The 22,323-nt window shown below is 37.3% G+C and overlaps 3 protein-coding genes across 9 annotated transcripts in view; 1 reads left to right on the top strand and 2 right to left on the bottom strand.

Annotated features, from left to right (window-relative positions):
- Positions 1 to 8,721, bottom strand: part of pdlim7 (PDZ and LIM domain 7) — a 45,719-nt gene extending 36,998 nt beyond the window's left edge. For 2 of the 5 annotated variants that reach the window (XM_051860884.1, XM_051860886.1), the window contains exons 1-2: positions 8,559 to 8,721; positions 5,836 to 5,934 (exon numbers count right to left, since the gene is read on the bottom strand). In XM_051860884.1, coding sequence (XP_051716844.1) covers positions 5,836 to 5,934; positions 8,559 to 8,579 — 120 coding nt within the window. In that variant the 5' untranslated portion in view covers positions 8,580 to 8,721. Of the gene's footprint in view, positions 1 to 5,835; positions 5,935 to 7,235; positions 7,404 to 8,558 lie in introns of those variants that run through there. The other 3 variants (XM_051860887.1, XM_051860888.1, XM_051860885.1) reach the window with 2 other exon arrangements.
- A 121-nt stretch (positions 8,722 to 8,842) lies between these two features.
- cltb (clathrin, light chain B) lies at positions 8,843 to 18,417 on the top strand. 3 transcript variants are annotated; one of them, XM_051860891.1, is made up of 7 exons: positions 8,843 to 8,859; positions 9,963 to 10,203; positions 11,302 to 11,351; positions 11,490 to 11,607; positions 13,499 to 13,610; positions 14,998 to 15,051; positions 16,772 to 18,417. In XM_051860891.1, exons 2-7 carry the CDS (start codon positions 10,023 to 10,025, stop codon positions 16,941 to 16,943), a joined length of 687 nt encoding a protein of 228 aa, XP_051716851.1. In that variant the 5' UTR covers positions 8,843 to 8,859; positions 9,963 to 10,022; the 3' UTR covers positions 16,944 to 18,417. The 3 variants fall into 3 exon arrangements, with proteins under 3 accessions (XP_051716851.1, XP_051716850.1, XP_051716852.1); XM_051860890.1 differs by lacking the exon at positions 8,843 to 8,859 and adding an exon at positions 9,736 to 9,866; XM_051860892.1 differs by lacking the exons at positions 8,843 to 8,859; positions 14,998 to 15,051 and having other exon boundaries at positions 9,786 to 10,203.
- On the bottom strand, positions 18,407 to 22,230 carry higd2a (HIG1 hypoxia inducible domain family, member 2A). The gene is made up of 2 exons (XM_051860893.1): positions 21,992 to 22,230; positions 18,407 to 19,077 (listed from the first exon to the last, which is right to left on the bottom strand). Exons 1-2 carry the CDS (start codon positions 22,173 to 22,175, stop codon positions 18,911 to 18,913), a joined length of 351 nt encoding a protein of 116 aa, XP_051716853.1. The 5' UTR covers positions 22,176 to 22,230; the 3' UTR covers positions 18,407 to 18,910.
- Between the last annotated feature and the right edge of the window lie 93 nt (positions 22,231 to 22,323).

Here is a 22,323-nt window from a genome sequence, read left to right as displayed (position 1 = left end):
GTTTTAAGAACTCATGCTCCAGCATACCGGAAACAACAAAACAGGACAATCTCATGCACTAAGGCCGTTCACGTGCAATTTTTAACCAGGAAGCTCTTGTTTACAATAATCCCAATAGCACGTGAGGGCAGCATCAGTTCTGGATATGAAGTTTGAGCACAGAGCATTGGTATTGACCCATCTTTCAGAATCAACCTTTGTGAAAAACCAGCGTTGAAGCAGTCCGGCGTAAAATCATTTGGCGCATACAAGACTTTACCTACTGTCTTCGGGACATGTCCTTAAAAAATGAAATTTAACCACAATGTCCTCAGTGACTCAGATGGCGGGAGCCTATGGAGACAGTTATGTTCATTGGTACATCCCAAAACACAACATTTGTAATGCCTCTTTGGATTAGACATTGTAAAACTCCAGCTGGTACAGCAAAGACACAGAAATGGCAGACTCTGTGCTTCTCAATCAGGGCTGTGTCTAAGCTAATAGGGCAGATCATCACCGGTTGTAGTCAGGGCTCCTCCCTACGATAATGTCATTGTAGTGGAGAATCTGAATCAGCTCATTTGAAGAGAATGCTTCTGATTTATAGGAATTATAAAAAAAGTGGATTTTTACCATTATAGGCTGATTGTTTACACACACACACACACACACACACACACACACACACACACACACACACACACACACACACACACAGGTGTTCAAACACCTTACAGAAGAGAATTTTGCATAATAATTTAAATAATCTTTATACAATGACAGTTCTTGGTGACAAGAGGAGCCAAAAAAATAAATAAATAAAAAAATAACAGCACAAATATATCATAACAGTAGTCCACTTGTGTGCTTTATTTTCAGAGGAACAGGCCAAAATTTAGGTAGTTATTCACTGAAAACCCGAAACCTTCCCTCCGCTGCAGCTCCCATACACAAGAAACAATGATGTGCCTTTTTTTTTTTTTAAATATTAATAATATAAAAAAATAAATAAATAAATAAATAAATAAATAATAATAATAATAATACAAATTATTAGCCAATAGAAGGACATTCTCATTCTATCTCAACATATAACCGCCAAACTAAATAATTGAGTGCAGATTTAATCAACAATACTTTAGTTCTGTTTTCCTGAAAGAAAAAAGGACTGTTTCTTTTAAATCCTTATATCTGATTTAAATTGGATTATGTCAACTATTAAGAGCACAGTAGTATGTAGATGGCCTCAAGGCTAACAGTCATTGACTAAAAGTCACAAAACTCCAATTTTGATTTCATGGGGTCTTTAACCTCCAGAGAAATATGCACAAAGTAATAAATGTCTTCATCAAGGAAGCAGACTAGCTTCAGTTTGGGTTAAAGTCACAAAACTGGAACCCCAGGGAACAAATCATAAAAGAAAAACTGAAACTGTTCTCTAATCTTCTAAAGATTAGAATCTTCTAATTGCATACTGCTGAACAAACACACCTAATGAGTCACCTCCTGTCATTATAATGACTGGTTAATGTCAACCTGAACATAGGAAGTTGTCCGTCTGTAACATTCCATTGAAAATTAATTTTCACATCTGTCAAGAGTTGAGGACGACTGAGGTATGAAGTGTTTGCTTTACTGCGATGTGTTAAACCAATGGCACGTTCCAGGTCATATGATTAGTATTAAGGTAGTAAATGGTGATAACATGCCAATTTAGGGCTTTACAATAGAATAGTCTTTGTGAGGCCTTACATAGAGAGCCACTGAAATATAAAGTGAATAATTGACCCATCTGGATGGACTCTCCACTTTTATCAATTTTCAATTTCTTTGAATAAACACTGAAGCGGTTCCTGCAGTTTTACTCAAAAAAATTGAAGATATCCTTCATTGTTCTCTAATCTTCTAAAGATTACATCATACATAATTTTCTAATTGCAGTTGTGCTTAATTTCAGCTGAATGGCAGGTTGCCTGCTAATGCAAACCAGATGGACATCCACTGAAGCAAATATAAATCATAACATTTGTACAATATAGTCATTATGGATTTCACAGCTAGTACACACAGATCCAACGGTTTGTGTGTGTGTGCGTGTGTGTGTGTGTGTGTGTGTGCGCGTCATCTCATCTGTAGGTTTCACTTTAACTGATTTCACCAGGAAAGTATTCCTTTGAGGTCCAAGAACCATGTCATCTGGTTTTGGGAATGATGACTGGAGACATTAATGGATAGTGGGTACAAAAGCAGACAAAGGGCTGCTCTGTTGCCAGAAATAGGAAAGCAGTGTTAAAATCCCAGGAATGCTGAAGAAATGTGCCGATGTGTGCAATGGAAAGAGAACAGGAGGAGGAGGAGGTGAATGAAAGGAGGAATGAAAGGGAAATACTCAGTCCAATTTCCAAATACCAGCTGATGAACTCAATCCCTACTTATGACATGGGGAAAATACAGTCACTAATGCTGCTAGACTGTATTAGTAATGTGGGATTGGGGTGATTTTTAGCAAATTAGCAAATGGTGTTACTAGGGGGCTACTTAATGGCCCAAGTCAAAAGACTAGACCAAAGACATTCTGGTCCCTAAATATAGCTTGGGTCCCTCATTTATTGGAAGTCTATGGGATTTCTGTGCATGTTTATCATCCAACAGGTGAAAACTGTAAACTAGATTGCTTAGAAAAGCAACTCTCCTCAAAGACTATCATTCATGTCCATATAGCGCAAACGGTGCAGAATGAGTTACACGCCAAAGTTTAAAACACAAGATTAGTGGTTTGTTGAAATTCTAAGTAAGCACCACTAATTATTATGTATAACAGCAAATGTTTTAGCTGTCCTCTATAAATAAGCCACTATGTTCCATTTCATCATTCTCTTGTTTGAGTGGCCAGCCTTGTGCGCCTCAGCATGTAATACCTCACTCTTTAACCTCTTTGTTCTCCCATTGAGGAGAAGGGGGAAAACAGACCACCCATCTTCAGATTACTCCACTTTAGAACCTGTGGACAGAGCATATCTTCATTAACTCACCATCCGTTTCGACACAGCGTGATTTAACACTGACAGGTCGGCAACGTAGAAGGGCGTAGCCCTCTGTCAAGATGAATGAATTGCCTTCCTTCATATCAGACTAACAAATCACCTTTAACAGCATAGTGTAATCGCATACTGCAGAACAAACACACCTAATGAGTCACCTCCTGTCATTATGACTGGCTGATGTCAACCTGAACATAGGAAGTTGTCCGTCTGTAACATTCCATTGAAAATTAATTTTCACATCTGTCAAGAGTTGAGGACGACTGAGGTATGAAGTGTTTGCTTTACTGCGATGTGTTAAACCAACGGTACGTTCCAGGTCATATGATTAGTATTAAGGTAGTAAATGGTGATAACATGCCAATTTAGGGCTTTACAATAGAATAGTCTTTGTGAGGCCTTACATAGAGAGCCACTGAAATATAAAGTGAATAACTGACCCATCTGGATGGACTTATCTCCACTTTTATCAATTTTCAATTTCTTTGAATAAACGCTGAAGCGGTTCCTGCAGTTTTACTCAAAAAAATTGAAGATATTCTTCATTTCCAAAATGATAGTCATCATTTATGCTATGTTAGCTCTAGCGTGAGGAGATGCCGTTATCTGTTCAGTCCTGTAATGAAATCATTCTTCATAAACCCAAGACCCTGCAATGCACTTTATGAGAAGCTAAATCAGGTTAAGAATGACACGTACAGACACGCTCCTGCTATTGCATAACATCTGGCAACAGCAGGCAGCTTTATGGCCAGCTCACACACTGACAGATGAAGTCACCATTTTGACTAAAGCAGACATTTAAGGGAGTGTCAGTGCAAGTCATCAACATAGACAGACATCTGAAGGCTAAACAGATGTACATGGCAGCAGGCCAGACAAAGTAAAGGAAATGGTGAAAACGTTGTAAAATCTGGCAGAGCTAAAAACATAGAAAGTCCAGCATTTGTTCCTTAATATTTAGAAGCCGAGATGAGATGTACATAAAATTGGTGAAATGAAATAAACACTCTTAATATTTATCCATATTTTTTTTTTTTTTTTTTTAAATTGATGAAGCCAGAAAACTGGCTTTGGAGCTTAAGTGAAATGCTACTTTTGGTAACTTCTTCGGCCAAGTGGTTGTCATTACTCTCAAAATGGCAAAACATTGCCAATGAATCAATATCAATCATTTAAAAAAAAATAAAATAATGTACATTCAGATGTAGACAAGAAAAACTATCAAGAACAAAACACATTACTAAATGCAATGAAGACACACAAGATTTGTGAAGCGTGTAATTTCCGCTGCACTAGCTTAACTCAACAAAACCGCAAAATTACTGTTTTCAAACAGTTTTCTCAAACTCATCTGTCATTGTTTGAGCAAACAGACAGTCCTGCTTCAAACTCAAGCCATTAGTTCATCTAGTGTTCCAGTCTTGGAATACAACGACATAACTCCCTGCTTAACCACCGCAGTACAATTCATCGATGGAGAAATTAACTAGGTATTCACAACGGTTTCCCGAAAACGCAGCAACATGGATTCCTTTTTACACCATACTCCAGGGTTCCATTATATGCACCGCTGATTGCTGACAAAGCTTGATCTGTATACAGTCTACATGTTATACTAACTAAAACTATGCTTCTAACCACAGGTTGAGAGCTGTAGTTCCAAACACACAGGTTTGCGATGCTGTTTGCGAATGTTCATTGGAACTATGGTTTCTGGAAATCCTGAATCATTGAACTATGTTGGTAATGACGGAACATGCAACCATAATGATGGTTTTGGAATACGAATCGCTAGTCAGGATGCTCAACAAACAGAGCAACGTTTTGAAGGAAGAACAGCCGAAAAATACACATTGTGTTGCAACGGTATTGTGTTTTCATTCTGCTTGTAGCACAAGTGACGATTCTCTGCAGTGAGTGTAGCTCCACCCTTTTGGTACCGGTACTATTGTGCTAGGTACCCCAATGGAAGGGTCCCAAAAAAGTGGTACGGTACGGTTCAGAATTAGGGTACCATTCACAACTTCTGACAATGGAAACAGCAAAAATTGCGTACCATACTGTGCTGTACTGAACCGTGCCACTCGGTGGAAACACGCCACAATATGAAAATGTATCCGCATCACCTTTTTCCAAACCAAGGCCTCGTTATTCGTCTCTATGGTATTCGTATACATACGAAATTACCTTTCAGGTCCACAACAGCACTAGCTACCAGAGCTGACATTGTGTGTATACTACAAACAACACTGCTCAAATAAGGAATGGAAATTCTGCGTCTGGACCTGATCTGTTCAATATGCTCCATTGGAGGTGCCATTAAGCCAAGATCCAATGACCTTAAAGAGAGAACAACGCATGCTGGAAACTAAACAAAGCATAACATATCCTTGTGAGGAGACATCTGAATGCAGCCCTTTTCTTATGGGGTTGATATCAAGCGGTGACATGTTTCTGAAGGAATGCAAGTGTTGAAATAGACCTCATGAAGCACTGAGCACACTGTTCTCATTAACTCTATTGCATTTCCTTTTGAGGTTGTGTTTGATGTCTTTCTGCGTGCAGAGACCGGGACCGTAAACTAACACAGAATTGGTGCAAAACCTCATTATGGGTATGAAAACACCTTGAGTGAGTGATGGGTTCATGCTATCTAAATGAAGTCTGTGAAACGCCTTGTTCATTTGTCAAACTGAAATGTTAAAGGGAACAAATGGGATGAATACATCATTTATATGCATCTGACAGCTTAAGCTGTAAACAAAACACGTCTATTACCCATCGCCACATCCAAGATGAGGTCACTTACCCTAGACACGGTCAGAGGCATGTTGAAGTCCTTGCCTCCCTGAAGCCGAAAGCCCCAGGGAGCAGGTCCGTTGAGTGTTACACCGTATATATTCATGGCCTAAAGAGAAAACAAACACACAAGAGAGATTATGGTTTCATTCCATCATGTAGTAATAATATTACAAGTGATTCTGAGCTCCAAACAAAGCTGAAACCGAACATTCCAGACCCACATATGCGAACAGTGTCTGGTATGCTGCTGACGTCTAACTGTCTGTGAATTAAACCCAACAACTCTTTGGATTGGAAGATACATTGGACAATTATATAGTACAATATTGAGCAATACAGTATAGCCATATTTACTCGCATACATAGAGTACACTCATGTAAAGCTATATATACTATTACACTCTTTGGAAATGCAAAATGGTTCTTCTATGGCGTCACAGTGAAAACTCTCTTTTGGAACCTTTATTTTTTTGTAGCAAAACTCAGCTTCGTGATTGCATATATCGTAAACTATACTATCGAACTATAAAAAGTTGGATATAGATGGATATATGGGTGAAGTACATCCTACTTTATTCGAATACATATAGCATACTCACATAAAGCAATATATACTACAGCAAAATGTAAACGTTACCGCCCAGCTCTAAGATATTATGATTTCTGTAACGCTGGTTTAAAACAGTGTTTATTGTGAAAAGTGCAAAACACAACTTGACTTGACAACTGAACAAAAGTTTAAATATCAGGTTTAAACACATTTGGCTTGAGATTAACAGCACTGAAACCATTTGAAAAGACTTTTATTCCTGCATGACCAACTGTTCACGGCAGCATTCGCAGAGACATTTGAGATTCGGCTTATTTAAATTAATTATCAGGTAGGTGACAAAAATAAGCACCTATATGTTTCCATTGCACGGTTAACTACACATTACTGGTCAGTGATACACAAGGAAAGTGCACATTATCTACACTCTAGCAAATCCATGAGTGAAAATGCAATACATTATGACAACCCAGCACATTTTAAAAGCTCAGTAGATTTATAGCACTCAGTGGCTGTTTGAATAAAGTATAAGCACGATGACACACTTTATGCATGATGACAGCAGATTAATTTAATAACTTTTGCATTAATGATTCATTTTATTCCTCAAACACTAAAATAATCCACTACTGACACCTCCAGCAAATCAATGCATGTCTGCATCACTGTGTCGATTATGTTACAGGTTGGTACAAGAGCAAATAGTAACATAACTTAAAACTGAAAGCCAAGGACAAGCTGAGTCCCCAAAATCATGACATTCCACCCCTCCCTGTGACTTATGGTCTCCAAACTCCAGAGGCTATCCTATCCCACATAGAGTTTACCTGTTACAAGGTGGCACGCCGCACACATACCTTATGCCACAGGCCAAACTTGTCACCCAAACCTCCAGAAAACCAAATGGAAATCTGGCACTGCAAGATAGACTGACTTTCTCACTGCTGGCAAAGCTCAACTCCCTCCCCTCCTTCTTTGTGACATGGGTTCGCTCCACGTCTCTCTTACTCCACAGGCTATATAAGGAATGTAAAACTACACCAAACTATTTCAGCCCAACACCCACGAGTCACGAAGAGGGGGAAAGAGAGAGAGAGAGGGAGGGAGTGTGAAGGAAGAGAAAACATCTACTACCTTAGATTCTCTGGCTCTAGATGTAACATTTAAACCCATAAACCACCGGAAAAAGACACCAGAAGGCAGGTTGGATGGGTAGGAAGCTAAATGAACATTCCTCTCAATGCGGATAGCATATGTTTCATGGTTGCACCCACGGTTGGATATGTGACAGCAATTTGAGAGTGCAGTGGCGCTGTGTTTGCCCTGTGGTAAAACTGCAATTGAGAAGTCATTATAAATTCTGAATGGTCTTCTCGCACTGTGCGAATAACATATGTTTTAGACGGCAACGCTGTACCACCCTAAGCAGGTTATGTCACATTGAATACAATTTGAGAGGACAAAACTGCTGCTGTTGTCATACCCTGTGGCAAAACTGTAATTGAGAGGGCATTGTACTTTCTGAAAGGTCTCTTTTCTGTGTGCATTTCAATTTTCCACTAACTACCTCCAATTTCACTCTGTCCTTTGTGATCAAAATTACTTTTAAAATAATATTCATTCATAAGTCTGACATTTCATCCCCTAGGGTGAATTAGAAATGAAATAATGTTGTGCTTAGCAACTGATAAAGCTGAAAAAGCACATAACTATGCATAAAAACAGGCAAGTGTTCAAGCTATCTGAACTGCTTTCTGTCAGTGTTGTTAGGGTTCATGTGAGTGGAAGCATATTTTATTTCCTCATTATGTGGAAATAAAACAAATGTCATGGCCTTCAATCAATGAAACTAAATGGCAACAACACAAACTGTAATCATGACATAAAACTAAAGGATCACTAAAAAGGAATATTTCCTACAAGAAGAAAAAAAAATAGCTCTTTAGACAAACCAGATTAAATGCCACATTATAATGTAAACGAATGTATTACTAATTGCATGTTAGGAAAAGTCCCAGTAACCAAAAGCTGATGCATAATTTTGCCATCATAACCGTTTAAAACCTTCTGCAGTACTTCTCATATGAGAGTCTATGTAACCTAGAAACGTAATACACTCTCTTTTAAAGCCCAGTTGCTGCCGGTACATCCAAAAAGAAGTTGGGAAACAGCGCACTTACCTCCTTCTGATCGGCAGACATCGCAGCCTTCTGTTTTCTGATCTAATGAGCTGTTATAAATGGAGATCAAGTAAACTTAACAACTTTCTGGACTTGGGCGTCAGGTCGCGCGTAGAAGCCGCAGGTTTTCCCTGTTGGATTTTCTTTTAGTAGGACCCTGATAATACGTCATGCGTCACGTGGAGGCTGACGCACTGGCTCGGTGGGCGCGTCCCCGTGACCAGACCAGACTCACAAATGTTCTGTGTTTGAATGAAGATGCGTTTAAGTTTGGTACATTGAGTCTATTACTCTCCCGCAGGTACTCAGTTGTTTGTAGAATACAGTCACAGTTATTTGATGATTTGTAAACGTGGACTCTTATTTATTTATTTTATTTACCCATACTATTTCATTGTTTATTCAAGTATTTACCTATGTTTGCATTATTTTGTTTATATTTCAGTAGGATGTTATTATATTTAAGGATTCTTTCTTGATCCCTTTAGATTTGGTTCCAAATTATGATTGAAATTCCAAAAACAACCTAGTACATATGTGTTTACCATGTTTTAATTCACAAACATGGTAAACATATAGAAAGATGCAATTAAACAGTCAAACTATTATTATTATTATTATTATTATCTGTTGAAAACTGGCCGGCGTCTGCTAAGACAAAGAATATATTTTTTATTCTTCCAATTCCACTTAAAGGTCAAAATGAAATAGTCTATCTATGATTTACAGAATTGGCTCTGTGTAATACAGAAAACTATGTTCAACATATGCTTTTATAAAGGTCAGTGCTACTGTACTTTGCTCCATTTTCAAGTAGGCCTACTTTATAGGAGGTCATTGAGGTGTAGGAAAAGCTCAGGATCATGAAAGTTTAATTAGTATCAGAGGACCGTTCTGGCATAAATACATCAAAATTTCAACCTCCTAGCTTGCTGGAAAATCTCAAGAAAGTCTCAGAAAGCATGTGCACACAAAGGCCTATAAATAATTGTGCAACAGTGAAAGCTCAGCATTACAATTCGCCAACGTTTTCTAAATATGGTTAAAAATATTATTTGTATAACCATTGGCTTCCAAAAACACTTTAAAAGACAAAAAATAAAAAAATTAATCATCAATGTAACGCCATGAACAATGAATACCTGGTTTGCTGTGGGGTTAAAGCCTGTATTACATACGCTCTCCAGTAGATGGAGACATAACACCACAAATCAACTGTGTGTTCAACATTGTTACTGACATTTTCACAACACTCCCAACAAGAGCTGCGCGTCATTCAACTCATAGCCAACCTGCTGCCATTAAAAAGTAAAAATTACTTTATATACCAATCTGTCTACGTTTGACCTTTAATATCTAACGTACGTTTATTGTTTCTTTCAAACACTACCAACTCGCTTGAAGAACAAAACAGCTGGAGGGTTTTAGGTCAGCTTTGCGGAAACCGGTGTTACTTTGTTAAACATGGCTGACGACTTTGGATTTTCCGCCTCCGACAACGGAGTTCATGTAGAAGAAGACCCAGCCGCGGCGTTTCTGGCCCAGCAGGAGAATGAGATCGCCGTGATCGAGAACGACAGCGCCGGGTTCGGCGCGCTGGAGGACGGTGGACCTCCGCCCGCAGACACGTACACGTTCATCGGAGGTGAGCGTGTCACTCCGGCCTGTTTGCTTTTGCTTAATCAAAAAAGTTTTTTTTAATCTATTGTAAAAAAAAAATAAATTAAAATTATGCTACAGTGTCTTTCTTACACATAAGTACCAGTAGTACCCTGTTTTGAAAATCTACCATGGTATTCTTGGAAGTACTTTGGAATGCCATGTAAAAACCATGGTACATGAATATGGTACTAAATGAGTAACATATCGCTTACCAAAAAGTACCATGGTTTTTGACCATCCCTTATAAAAAGTACTTAATTTCTTGTACCATGGTATTTACAGGTACTTTTAAAAATCCCATTGTACATATCCAAAAAAAAGTAATATATTAAATGATATTACATTATATGCTATAGAAGTACCATAGTATTACCACTGGATACCACCACTGTACCATAGTACTGCCACAGTAGTTTTTAGTAAAGGATAATACACATTAATTCAATGAATTATAGCAAAAATTACCACGATTACTAAATAATTAAACTGTACTTGTTGTTGATTGTTAGAATGAATCATTATTACAATACATAAAGCAAAAATATTGCAAAGATGCTCTAATATGAATTGTGAGGAAAATTATAGGATCCACATCATCATCAAAATAATCTATTAGTCATGGAGATACATTAATTATGATTGACGACAACCACGAAGACTCTGACATATGATTGAATAGTTTACGGTTTAACTAAACTCAAAACTAATAACACCAAATCAAATTTTCTATATTTTTATTAGTCTAGCAGCACATCATCATCATTAATGCTGGAATTAAAGTCACAGCTGAAACTGTAAAGGACAAGCAAGCAAACTGGAAAAACACACTTGTAAAGGCAACTGAATAATAAAAGAGTCGAGACAATCAAGGCTGCTGAACTAAACCATTTTGAAAAGTGAACACAACAGCCCATCTGCTGACTAGATCCAGAAATTGTGAGAGAGGTATTTACCTACTCACTGTCCAACAAGGTGTGCTGCATTCCGGTGATGCCTGTAATGTTTCCATAAGTCTACACGGTGTAGAAACTGTTGCCTAACAAATGCTGAAACACAAGTTGTTTCTTCTATATGAGTGCAGGTGATTTTGGAGGAGCACCAGCTACTGCTGTAAACGGAGATATGTTTCAGGTGCGTGTGGTTAAAAAAACAACAATAACAAATCTTGTCATATTAAATGTTCTTGTTTGTTTTTATGTACTGCAACACAATTGCCAGTTGTGCCAGCAAGAGACGTTGTTAACAGTACATCATCATTTGTAACATTAGGACACCAACGGCATAACTGACAGCTACTCAGCCATTGCCCAAGTTGACATGCAGAGACAAGAACCTGAAAGTCTGCGCAAATGGAGGGAGGAACAAAAGGCTCGGCTGGAGGAATTAGGTATTGAATTATGTCCTGTATAATTAGAAATTACTTTCAGTAAGAAATTACGTGTGTGTGTGTTTGTTATAAACTGGATAGCCTGCCAAGCCCAATTAAGACAATTATTTGGTGTGTCATAATATTGGATGCAGGAAATTTCTCAGGTGAAAGCTTTGGCTCTTAAAGGGATAGTTCACCCAAAAATAAAAATTATCCAATGATTTACGTCGAGTCAGAGGTCACTCTTCCACTGGAACTAGACGGCCGTCGGAGGAAGCCAGTTATTATAGTTTATTAAAAAAAAAATGTAAATATAGATGGGATATTTTTCTCACAAAAACCCATCACTTCGCTTCAGAAGGCCTTTATTAACCCCCTGGAGCCGTATGAATTACTTTTATGATAGATGGATACACTTTTTTGGGTTTCAAAATCTCGAGCCCCATTCACTGCCATTATGGAAGAGGCAGGATACTTTTTCAAGGAACAAGGAACTTTGCTGCCGTACCATGGGTGACCATGAGTGACCCCCTGCTTGCACAGGGAGTGTGCCTTGCAACCATGAGAGACGCTGCGTAAATATCAATGCGCCTGCTGAACCCATGGTACGGCAGCAAAGTTCCTTGATTATTACGCCGGAATGAGAGTATAGTTCCTAGCCATATCGGCCTAGAAAATCGCAACTTTTCATTTTCCGTCGGTCTTAGTACACGATGTAACTACAGAAGAGTCAAGTTTTAAATAGGAAAAATATCGAAACTCTTTGGTCATTTTTGAGCGAGATGCTAACGGTCTAATCAGATTCAATGAACTATGCTAAGCTATGCTAAAAGTGGTACCGCCAGACCCGGAGATTGGCTGAATGGATTCAAAAACGGTAAAACTCAACTGTTTAACTCTAGGGGAGTTTGAAAATGAGCCTATTTTCAAAAAAAGTGGAGTGTTTCTTTAAGCTAGTACTAGACTAAAATGCATGTTTGATCTATCTTAACTGAAAGTAACTTGTACTCACATATCTTAAAATATGTCACTGCCATTGTTTTGTCTCAAGATGTGCACCAGTAATATTTTTTTTTCCCAAGGCACATTTAAAAAAATAAATACTTATGTCCTAATTTAAGGCCTACTCCTGGCTTAACCTAAACCCGGTCTGTGAAACCAGGCTTTAAAAGCACAGTTTAAAGTCAGTTAATAGTACTTTTGACAAATATGTTTATTCCATTTTATTCCACATAATACTGGTCCATTCTTATGGTGGCCAGCATGTTTAGATCACATGACCAGCTGAATAATAAACACTTCATCTCTGAAACCCCTCTATTATTTATAGAAGCTTGTTTCCACCACTGAATAAAAAAATAACAAAGGTAATTGCGGCCTTTTATCTCACAATTCTGATTTTTTTTTCTCACAATTGCAAGTTTATATCTCACAATTCTGAGAAATGAAATCAGAATTATAATATACTGTATAAACACAATTTCAAGAAAAAAAAAGTTTTTTTTATTCCATGGTGGAAACAAGTTTCCATAATTATGAGACATTTTTGTTAATTTGTAAAACAAATTAATCATGAGTGACAAAAACAAGTAGGGTATTTCTACAACAGTAGTAGTGATCAAAAACTTTTAAGTTATGCTACATAATAGGCACCAGTACATAATATTGGCCAGCGAAAGCATAAAGTTAGAACTAAGAAAAGGAACACTTGAGAGTGAAAGTAGTTGAATGTTTATAATGTTTATAGTAGTTTTACTCAAGCAGCAGATTCATAATAGGAATTTGTATTTAAAAAACATAAACAGGCAGCAAAAAAACCCAACCGTATTATTATTTTTCATACAACAAATTACAGACAAATGAAATGAACAGCTTTGCATATGAACTTTCTCTGGTTTCCAATGTACAGATTCCGCATCTAAAGCAGCTGAGGCTGTGTGGAGGGATAAGGCCCGGAAAGAACTAGAAGACTGGCATGTACACCAGAATGAACAGATGGAGAAAAATAAAGCCAACAACAGGTATTTTCACTCTAACATCTTTAATATCCATGCTTTATTGAACTGTATGTTTTGGTAGTGAAAATTAGGATGCAGACAGTTGTGACCCACTAGTCCATACAAGAAAACATAATGAACAACGTCTTGATTACCAGAACACCAAAATACAGGCCAAAACTGGCATTTTTCTCATACTCAAAAGAAACGTAATTAATCCATTGTGAGTCTTACTGCTGGGCTACTAATGCCAGCCACCTCTCACACTTCCTAATAGACTTTTGCATGGTATCTGATTCCCTTTGTTTTACTGTAGTTTTTCATGTGTACAGAGAAGACTGTTCATAAAGTTGTCTGCATGCTTTTTATTCTTGATCACACGGACTTTGACTTTTGTCAGGGATGGGCGACGTCTGTCCTGGAGTGCTGCTGTCCTGCAGAGTTTAGCTCCAATCCTAATCAAACACACCTGAACAAGCTAATCAATGTCTTCAGGATTACTAAGGCTGTGTCCGAAATCACCCCCTATAATCACTATTCCCTACATTAGTCCACTAATATAGTTCACTTGAGGGAGTGAATGAAAAAACAAGTGAGTGAATTCAGACACTGAGTGCACTGGAAGGGCTGCCACTTTTGCATAGTTTGTGCTTGCTGTTTAATAATTATTTGAAACTTTGCAAACTGGTATCTCCAGTAGTAAGATGAAAAGATTAATCTTGAACTCTGTGATGGAAACTATGTATAAACCTTAATTAAACAATTTAATAATAAATTAAAAGGAAGTTAAACCTGTATGATATTACACTGTAGCCACATTGGACCAGTGGCTACAGTGGATAGATGATTCAGCTTGATTGGGCGCCATCTTCTGGTCAGACGCGGGAATTCATTTGGCGCGCAAACTCTCACTTTGCATTATGGGTATTTTCTATCCGTTGAGTGTTCAATGGTTGTACACTCGTTATTGCGGTGCATTGTGGGATTGAATGAGTGCACTTGATAATGTCCACTATGGTTTTGGACACTACAAATGGCTGTCCCCTCAAATAGCGCCCTATTTAAAGGTAAATGGGGCGATTTCGGACACAGCCTAAAGCTACAGGCAGGTGAGCTTTTTTTATCAAGGTTGGAGCTAAACTCTGCAGGACGGCCGACGTTGCCCATCACTGACTTATGCTATTAATGAACAGCAAACCGCACCACATATGCTGTTGATTAATATTACCTTTTATCTTCAGTCTTCTTGGTGTCATGAAAAAAGTATTTGATGCACTTTAACACTTATTTTCATGTGCAGCTTGTGTGTGACTGACTTTCTTCTTGTGTATCTCTCTCTCTTTCACTCTCTGGCTCCCATTTTTCTCTTCCTTTCCTTTTATCTGTCCTGCCCTGCTTGTTTGTGCACTAGGATCGCTGATAAGGCTTTCTACAAACAGCCCAACTCTGATGCCATAGGCTTTGTGTATGTTTAATGCAAATCAGTCAGATTACATAAATACATATAGTTTCTTGTTTGCATCACATAAACAAAGATACTACACTACCGTTAAAAAGTTTGGGGTCAGTAAGCATTTGTAATGTTTTTGAAAGAAGTATTTTATGCTCAACAAGGCTGTTTTTTATTTAATCAAAAATACAGTAAAAACAGCAAACATCATTACTCCAGTCTTTAGTGTCACATGATCCTTCAGAAATCATTCTAATATGCTGAATTAGTGCTCAAGAAACATTTCTTATTATTATCAATGTTGAAAACAGTTGTGCTGCTTAATACTTTTGTGGAAACTGTGATACACTTTATTTGATGAATAGTGTAAAAAAAAAAAAAAAAAAAAAAAAAAAAATTATTTGAAATGGAAGTTTTTGTCCCATTATAAATGTCTTTACTGTCTCTTTTGATCAATTTAGTGTGTCCTTGCCAAATAAAATTTCTGAATATACCTATCCCAAACTTTTGAATGGTAGTATAACCACATTCTGGCTTTCTCATTTTATGTAGAGATCTGATGAATCTGTTCCACCAATATTTTACAGATATTCATGCTTTTTTACTTAAGTCCTTGTTAACAGGTCTACAAGTTTCACCTTTTATTCTTAAAGAATTAGTTCACTTTCCAATTAAAATTTCCTGATAATATACTCACCCCCATGTCATCCAAGATGTTTATGTATTTCTTTCTTCAGTCGAAAAGAAATTAAGGTTTTTGATGAAAACATTCCAGAATTTTTCTCCATATAATGGACTTCAATGGTCTCCAAACGGTTGAAGGTAAAAATTACAGGTTCAGTGCAGCTTCAAAGGGCTTTAAACGATACCAGACGAGGAATAAGGGTCTTATCTAGCGAAACGATCGGTCATTTTCAAAAAAAAAATTAAATGTATATGCTTTATATAAACAAATGGTCGTCTTCCAGGTGGTTCCGCCAAAGCCGCACTTCCGTATTCTTCAAAAAGCTTACGCTGTATGACCTACGCCTTCCCTATTCAACTTACGGAACGAACATGGCGCCAGTTCCGTTTTTTCCGTAAGTAGAATAGGGAAGGCGTAGGACATACAGCGTAAGCTTTTTGAAGAATACGAAAGTACGGTTTTGGCGGAAGCACTTGGAAGGCGATCATTTGTTTATATAAAGCATATACATTTAATTTTTTTTTTTAGAAAATGACCGATCGTTTCGCTAGATAAGACCCTTATTCCTCGTCTGGTATCGTTTAAAGCCCTTTGAAGCTGCACTGAACCTGTAATTTTTACCTTCAACCATCTGGAGACCATTGAAGTCCACTATATGGAGAATAATGCTGGAATGTTTTCATCAAAAATCTTAATTTCTTTTCGACGGAAGAAAGAAGGACATGGACATCTTAGATGACATGGGGGTGAGTAAATTATCAGGAAATTTTAATTTAAAAGTGGACTAATCTTTTAATGGGGAAACACAGCAATTTAGGCAGAACAGCTGGATATAACCCCAAAAAAGATGAAACATTAATATCAAATATCTTCTGATTGGCTGTGATTGTCACATTGTCCTACTGTTTCACATTCATATTCAGACATGGTTAGGACAGAAAATAATTACTATCGGACATAGAAAATAATGTTGTTCAATCTTTAATGTCTCAGAGGATAGACATGACATGACCTCTGGTTCTCATGCTTCTCTCCTGTCTGTTCGTGTAGAGTATCAGAGGAGGCCTTCCTCAAGGAGTGTGATGATGACAGTCCTGGAACAGAATGGGAGAAAGTGGCCCGTCTATGCGACTTTAACCCCAAGACCAGCCGTCAGACTAAAGACGTGTCTCGGATGCGCTCTGTTCTTATTTCTCTAAAACAGACGCCTCTGGTTCGCTAACGTAACTCCCTCTTATATTTTCTAGGCTTTCTTTCTTGTTCCCTCTTGCACTTTATTTTAGTGAGGCTGAACACTTTAACAGATTTAAGTTTTTTATGTTTTAATGGGGTCATTGAATGTGTACACTTTACTGTATTTAAACTTCCTATTTATGTACCCTGGATTTTGACTATTCCGTAAGTTAAAGAACAAGTTGCAAGCGTGCCTCGAACATTTGAAAACAGGTCAAAAGAGTTAATGGTTTTCCCCTTAAACCCAATGTCCATGAAAGGCAGCAGTTCTATCTAAATGCCAAAAGTATTTTGGTGCAGCTTACAAGTTATTTTGTGATTGTTGTGACATTTGCAGTGCCTACAAACCATTAGACAGCATTAATTCACTGGAACCATAAGTGTCTTTGTTGTCTGTTACAAAAAAAATGGAAGTATTTGCTTACATTCTATACTTGGATACAGTTTAGTTACCATCTCTCACCCTATATAGTATGTTTAACCATTTATTTGTCTTCATAAGTTGAACACTGTTGTAATCAATATCTGGGTTTGGCATTATCTGCTTTTTAGTATTTCTGTTCACTGCCAAGAGGGACATTTCATTTCTGAGCTTGCTAAGGTTATTGTTGTATGATGATTTACACATTATTACTTTTCAATATTCAAAGTTTTTAATTTCACAGGCACGTTGCTCATAACAGCTTTATTACTTAAAATAGCAGAAATCTTTTACAAATGAAGAACTGTTACTCAGATTTAACCTGCTAATGTACCACTCCAAATCAATCCTTCATTGCACATGCGCTGTCTGTACTCGTATAGCAGTTAATATTTTATGCCGTTACTGCATACATATGCGACTAATAATACAGAGTTTGAACCGTGTGCTTTGTCAAGTGTACAGTTCCTGATTCTCAGTCTACAACAGCAATGAATCCTGTGCCTGAACCTTTTCTCACTGTGAGACTTACTGTCTATCTGTAGGCCTTGATCAGTCTAGCTTCCAAAAGCGCTAGAAATGAAATGTAGCACAGTGAAATAATGCAGGTAGTTGTACTTTTACATAAAATGCTGGATGTTTAACAATACTGCTTTTTATAGTGCAGAAGTCGACTTGTTGTCCTACTTAATGGCACGTGTATAAATGTTAGATTGTTTGTACAAGTTAGGAGGCCTTGTTTCCATTGAAAATTGAATTTTTTTAAAAAGTTTAACAGTAGTTAATAGCTAAAGAAACCATTTGTGTTTTTTGACTATATAATCCAAAAGTTTAATTGAAGCAATCTGATGAAAAATAACTTGTAATTTAAAATGGGTTAAATTTCTCAGTGATTTGACTTCCCCCCCCCCCCCTTTTATAGATCTCTTAGCCCTCAATCTGACTCTAAATAAATGTGTGTGCATCAATGCAGGCCATGCAATAATTATTGTGTATTCAATAAATAAATAAAATTAATTCAATAAAAAAACTTCCGAATTCAGATGTTTATTGCGACATTTCTGAACAAATAAGACGTTTATTACACTTGGAGATTTTTAATAATATAAAAAATTCCCATTATTTTTGCATACATTACACTGCATCTTGAGTAGTCCTACACACATAGACATAATGGAAAACTGAGAAGAAGCAATGTAATGTTTCAAGCAATGGTCAACAACAAGGAAAAACAGGTACTATGCTTGTCAACCAGACGCTTTAACCACCAAACAGTGGCTACTGTGACACTCTTTAAATTAAATACTGGGTATTAAATGTGTATAATTGTGGCAGATTTTTTTTTTTTTTTTTTTTTTTTTAAATAGTGCCACCTATGAGATCTTACACAGGGCTATTTTTGCTCAGTCTGAAGGTTTAAAGAAAATAAAAAATGCTAACAATTGGCATTTAATGTTCAGTTCATTCCACATTCACATCATATTTCGACCGTATAAGGCGTTTGTCAGTGTGGTCAAACAGGGTCTGTCTTCTCGTCACTGCTTGGGCTTCAGTGCTGTTGCAGCCACACCCACTATAATAGCAACGACTGTGAAGCCTTGGGCAAAGATACGGGCTCTCATTAGCAGCTGGGACTGCCGAGTCTTGCCCCGTCTGAAGGCGCTGAGGCCGTAGATCAATGCTCCTGCTGTTCCCAAACAACCTGAGGAGGAAGACCACAGAGAAATTACAGCTATTTCATTTGATTGTATAATACAAAATAAGAATTTTTACCATACTTACACGTTTAATGCCAAATGGTTTGTTCTGATAGAATTTGAGATGATCCATAACTTATTTTTCTGTGAAGGATGTTAAAATGTATTTTTAATTCTTCTGGCATAACTATCTTAAGTTTCTGTTTTCATTAGCTTGTATTTTGAGTGAACCCCAGCTGGACAGCTGCGTAGGTCACATTTAAACCCCACAGCTGGAGAGAAGGGTGTGTTTAGTGGAAAATCTACCATGTCCTGGGATTCACATTGATGTTTACACAACTTAACTCAGCCAGAAACCAACGGATCAAAGAAAATAATGTGATCTCGTATTGCTTACTCTCTGCTAAAAAATACTATATTGTACAATTTGGTGTCCTTTTAAGAAAATTATCAGAGGTTCCACAAAAATTTTAAATTTGAATAAAATGAAAATTAAAAGACTTTCAAATCACATAAGCCAATATTTTATTTCACAATAAAACATAGATAAAATGTTTAAACGGAGAAATTTTACACTTTTATCCACTAAATGGGCTCATTTCAAATTTGATGCCTGCTACAGGTCTCAAAAAAGTTGGCACAAGTTGAAATTTTGAGAAGATTCAGCTGAGAGAACATCTAGCAACTAATTAAGTTAATTGATATCAGGTCTGTAATATGATTAGCTATAAAAGGGATGTCTTAGAGAGGCAGAGTCTCTCAGAAGTAAAGATGGGCAGAGCTGTGAAAGAGTGCGTAAAAAGATTGTGGAATACTTTAAAAACAATGTTCGTCAAATTGCAAAAGCTTTGCAAATCTCATCATCTACAGTGCATAACATCATCAAAAGATTCAGAGAAACTGGAGAAATCTCTGTGCGTGAGGGACAAGGCCGAAGACCTTTATTGGATGTGCGTGGTCTTCAGGCCCTCAGACGACACTGCATCACTCATCGGCATTATTGTTTCAATGACATTACTAAATGGGCCAAGGAATACTTCCAGAAACCACTGTCAGGTAAACACAATCCGCTGTGCCATCTGCAGATGCCAGCTAAAGCTCTATCATGCAAAAAGGAAGCTATATGTGAACATGGTCCAGAAGCGCCGTCGTGTCCTGTGGGCCAAGGCTCATTTAAAATGGACTGTTTCAAAGTGGAAAAGTGTTCTATGGTCAGACGAGTCCAAATTTGACATTCTTGTTGGAAATCAAGGACGCCGTGTCCTCCGGGCCTAAAGAGGAGGGAGACCTTCCAGCGGGTTATCAGCGTTCAGTTCAAAAGCCAACATCTCTGATGGTATGGGGGTGCATAAGTTCATACAGTATGGGCAGCTTGGATGTTTTGGAGGGCACTATGAATGCTGAAAGGTATATAAAGGTTTCCAGACGACGTCTGTTTCAGGGAAGGTCTTGTGTATTTCAGCAGGACAATGCAAAACCACATACTGCAGCTATTACAACAGCATGGCTTTGTCATATAAGAGTCCGGGTGCTGAATTGGCTTGCCTGCTGTCCAGATCTTTCACCTATAGAGAACATTTGGCGCATCATTAAACGAAAAATACGTCAAAGACGACCACGAACTCTTCAGCAGCTGGAAACCTATATCAGGCAAGAATGGGACCAAATTCCAACACCAAAACTCCAGAAACTCATAACTTCGATGCCCAGACGTCTTCAAACTGTTTTTAAAAAAAAGAGGAGATGCTACACCATGGTAAACATGCCCCCATCCCAACTATTCTGAGACCTGTAGCAGGCATCAAACTTGAAATTAGCTCATTTTGTGCATAAAATTGTAAAATTTCTTTAAACATTTGTTATGTTATCTATGTTCTATTGTGAATAAAATATTGGTTCATGTGATTTGAAAGTCTTTTAGTTTTCATTTTATTCAAATTTAAAAAAACTTTTCACTGATATTGATAAGAAATGTTTCTAAAGCACCAAAGCAGCATATTCCTGATTCCTGAATGATCATGTGCCACTGAAGACTGAGTAATGCTGCCAAAAATTCAGCTTTGCCATCACAGGAATAAATTACATTTTACAATATACTGAAATAGAAAATTTAAAATAGTTATTTTAAATAGTAAAAAATATGTAATAATATTACATTTATAATATTACTACTATATTTTAATTAAATAAACTTTTGTGCATACAAAACTTCTTTCAGAAATATTAAAAAATCTTATTAGCCCCAAACATTTGAATGGTAGTGTGTGTAATATGTTTAAAAATTATTATACAATGTTACAACAGTCATTGTTAATACTAGAAAACTTTTTTAACTTGGTATCTACCAGGTAGCCACAAAATATAGTATACATTTATATATTATACATACATTATTATAAGCATCATTATTATTATTATTATTCTAACTAACTTCTCAGAAATGACAATTAACAGAAAGATACAGAAAGCATTCTATTTTGTCTCAAACATTCAGCCTTAGCCAAGCTTCAACACCAACAAAGCCAACAATGCCCTTGTTTTTGTTTATTGTATTTCATCCTTGTTATCCTTTTATTCTGGCTTTGACACAGCAAAGAATTTGCATGGCAGCACTTCCATAACACAGAAGAGAGAACTGCCACCTATGAATTGCTGGTGTTACTTTGACAGGGGGAGATGAAATTCAAACTCAGAACATGCCATGTCATTGCAAGATAATCACCTTGATCTAGAATGTATGGCATAAGAGTTGTCCATGCAATGGCATTGAATGTATACATTAAGCCCATTCAAACTCCTTGCATTGTATCTTTAAGGGTGTTTAATTGTTGGTCACCAAGATCATATGAAGCTCTATGGTGGTTGTATAATATAATTATGTTGTACAACTTGTGTAAGTCACTGCTTTATGTAACTCACCTATAGGAACGAATGGATTCTCTTTCGTCTTCCTGATGAATTTGTCTTTAAAGTTCTCTTCCTTCGCCCTGGGCAGCGGGGTGAATCCCTCGATGACCGGAGGCTGAGACAAATCAAACACGACGGGTGGAGAAGCTGTTGTGGTCGGTTGATCTTGGCCAACCGGGGTCGTTGCAGTTGCCATGATTAGAACTTCAGGTTGACAGGAAGTGGAATAAATACGGCATTTCCGCCAGCTGTATATCACATGACATAAATGGTGATTTTTTTTTTTTTTTTTTTTTCATGCTTGTTTGTTGTTGTGTGGTAAGCTACGTAAAAAGAGACAAGTA

Source organism: Ctenopharyngodon idella, chromosome 14 (genome assembly GCF_019924925.1).
Source record: "Ctenopharyngodon idella isolate HZGC_01 chromosome 14, HZGC01, whole genome shotgun sequence".
Lineage (NCBI taxonomy): Eukaryota > Metazoa > Chordata > Actinopteri > Cypriniformes > Xenocyprididae > Ctenopharyngodon > Ctenopharyngodon idella.
This window is presented reverse-complemented; position numbering and strand designations above follow the sequence as displayed.

What these genes read in the sequence shown, in the direction of transcription:
- cltb (XM_051860891.1), top strand. Translation starts at nt 10,023, where the DNA reads ATGGCTGACGACTTTGGATTTTCCGCCTCCGACAACGGAGTTCATGTA. An exon ending in TAAACGGAGATATGTTTCAG is followed by an intron (nt 11,352 to 11,489) that starts GTGCGTGTGGTT and finishes TTGTAACATTAG; the next exon opens with GACACCAACGGCATAACTGA. An exon ending in AAAAATAAAGCCAACAACAG is followed by an intron (nt 13,611 to 14,997) that starts GTATTTTCACTC and finishes TTTGTGCACTAG; the next exon opens with GATCGCTGATAAGGCTTTCT.
- higd2a (XM_051860893.1), bottom strand. Translation starts at nt 22,175, where the DNA reads ATGGCAACTGCAACGACCCCGGTTGGCCAAGATCAACCGACCACAACA. An exon ending in GAATCCATTCGTTCCTATAG is followed by an intron (nt 19,078 to 21,991) that starts GTGAGTTACATA and finishes CTTCCTCCTCAG; the next exon opens with GTTGTTTGGGAACAGCAGGA.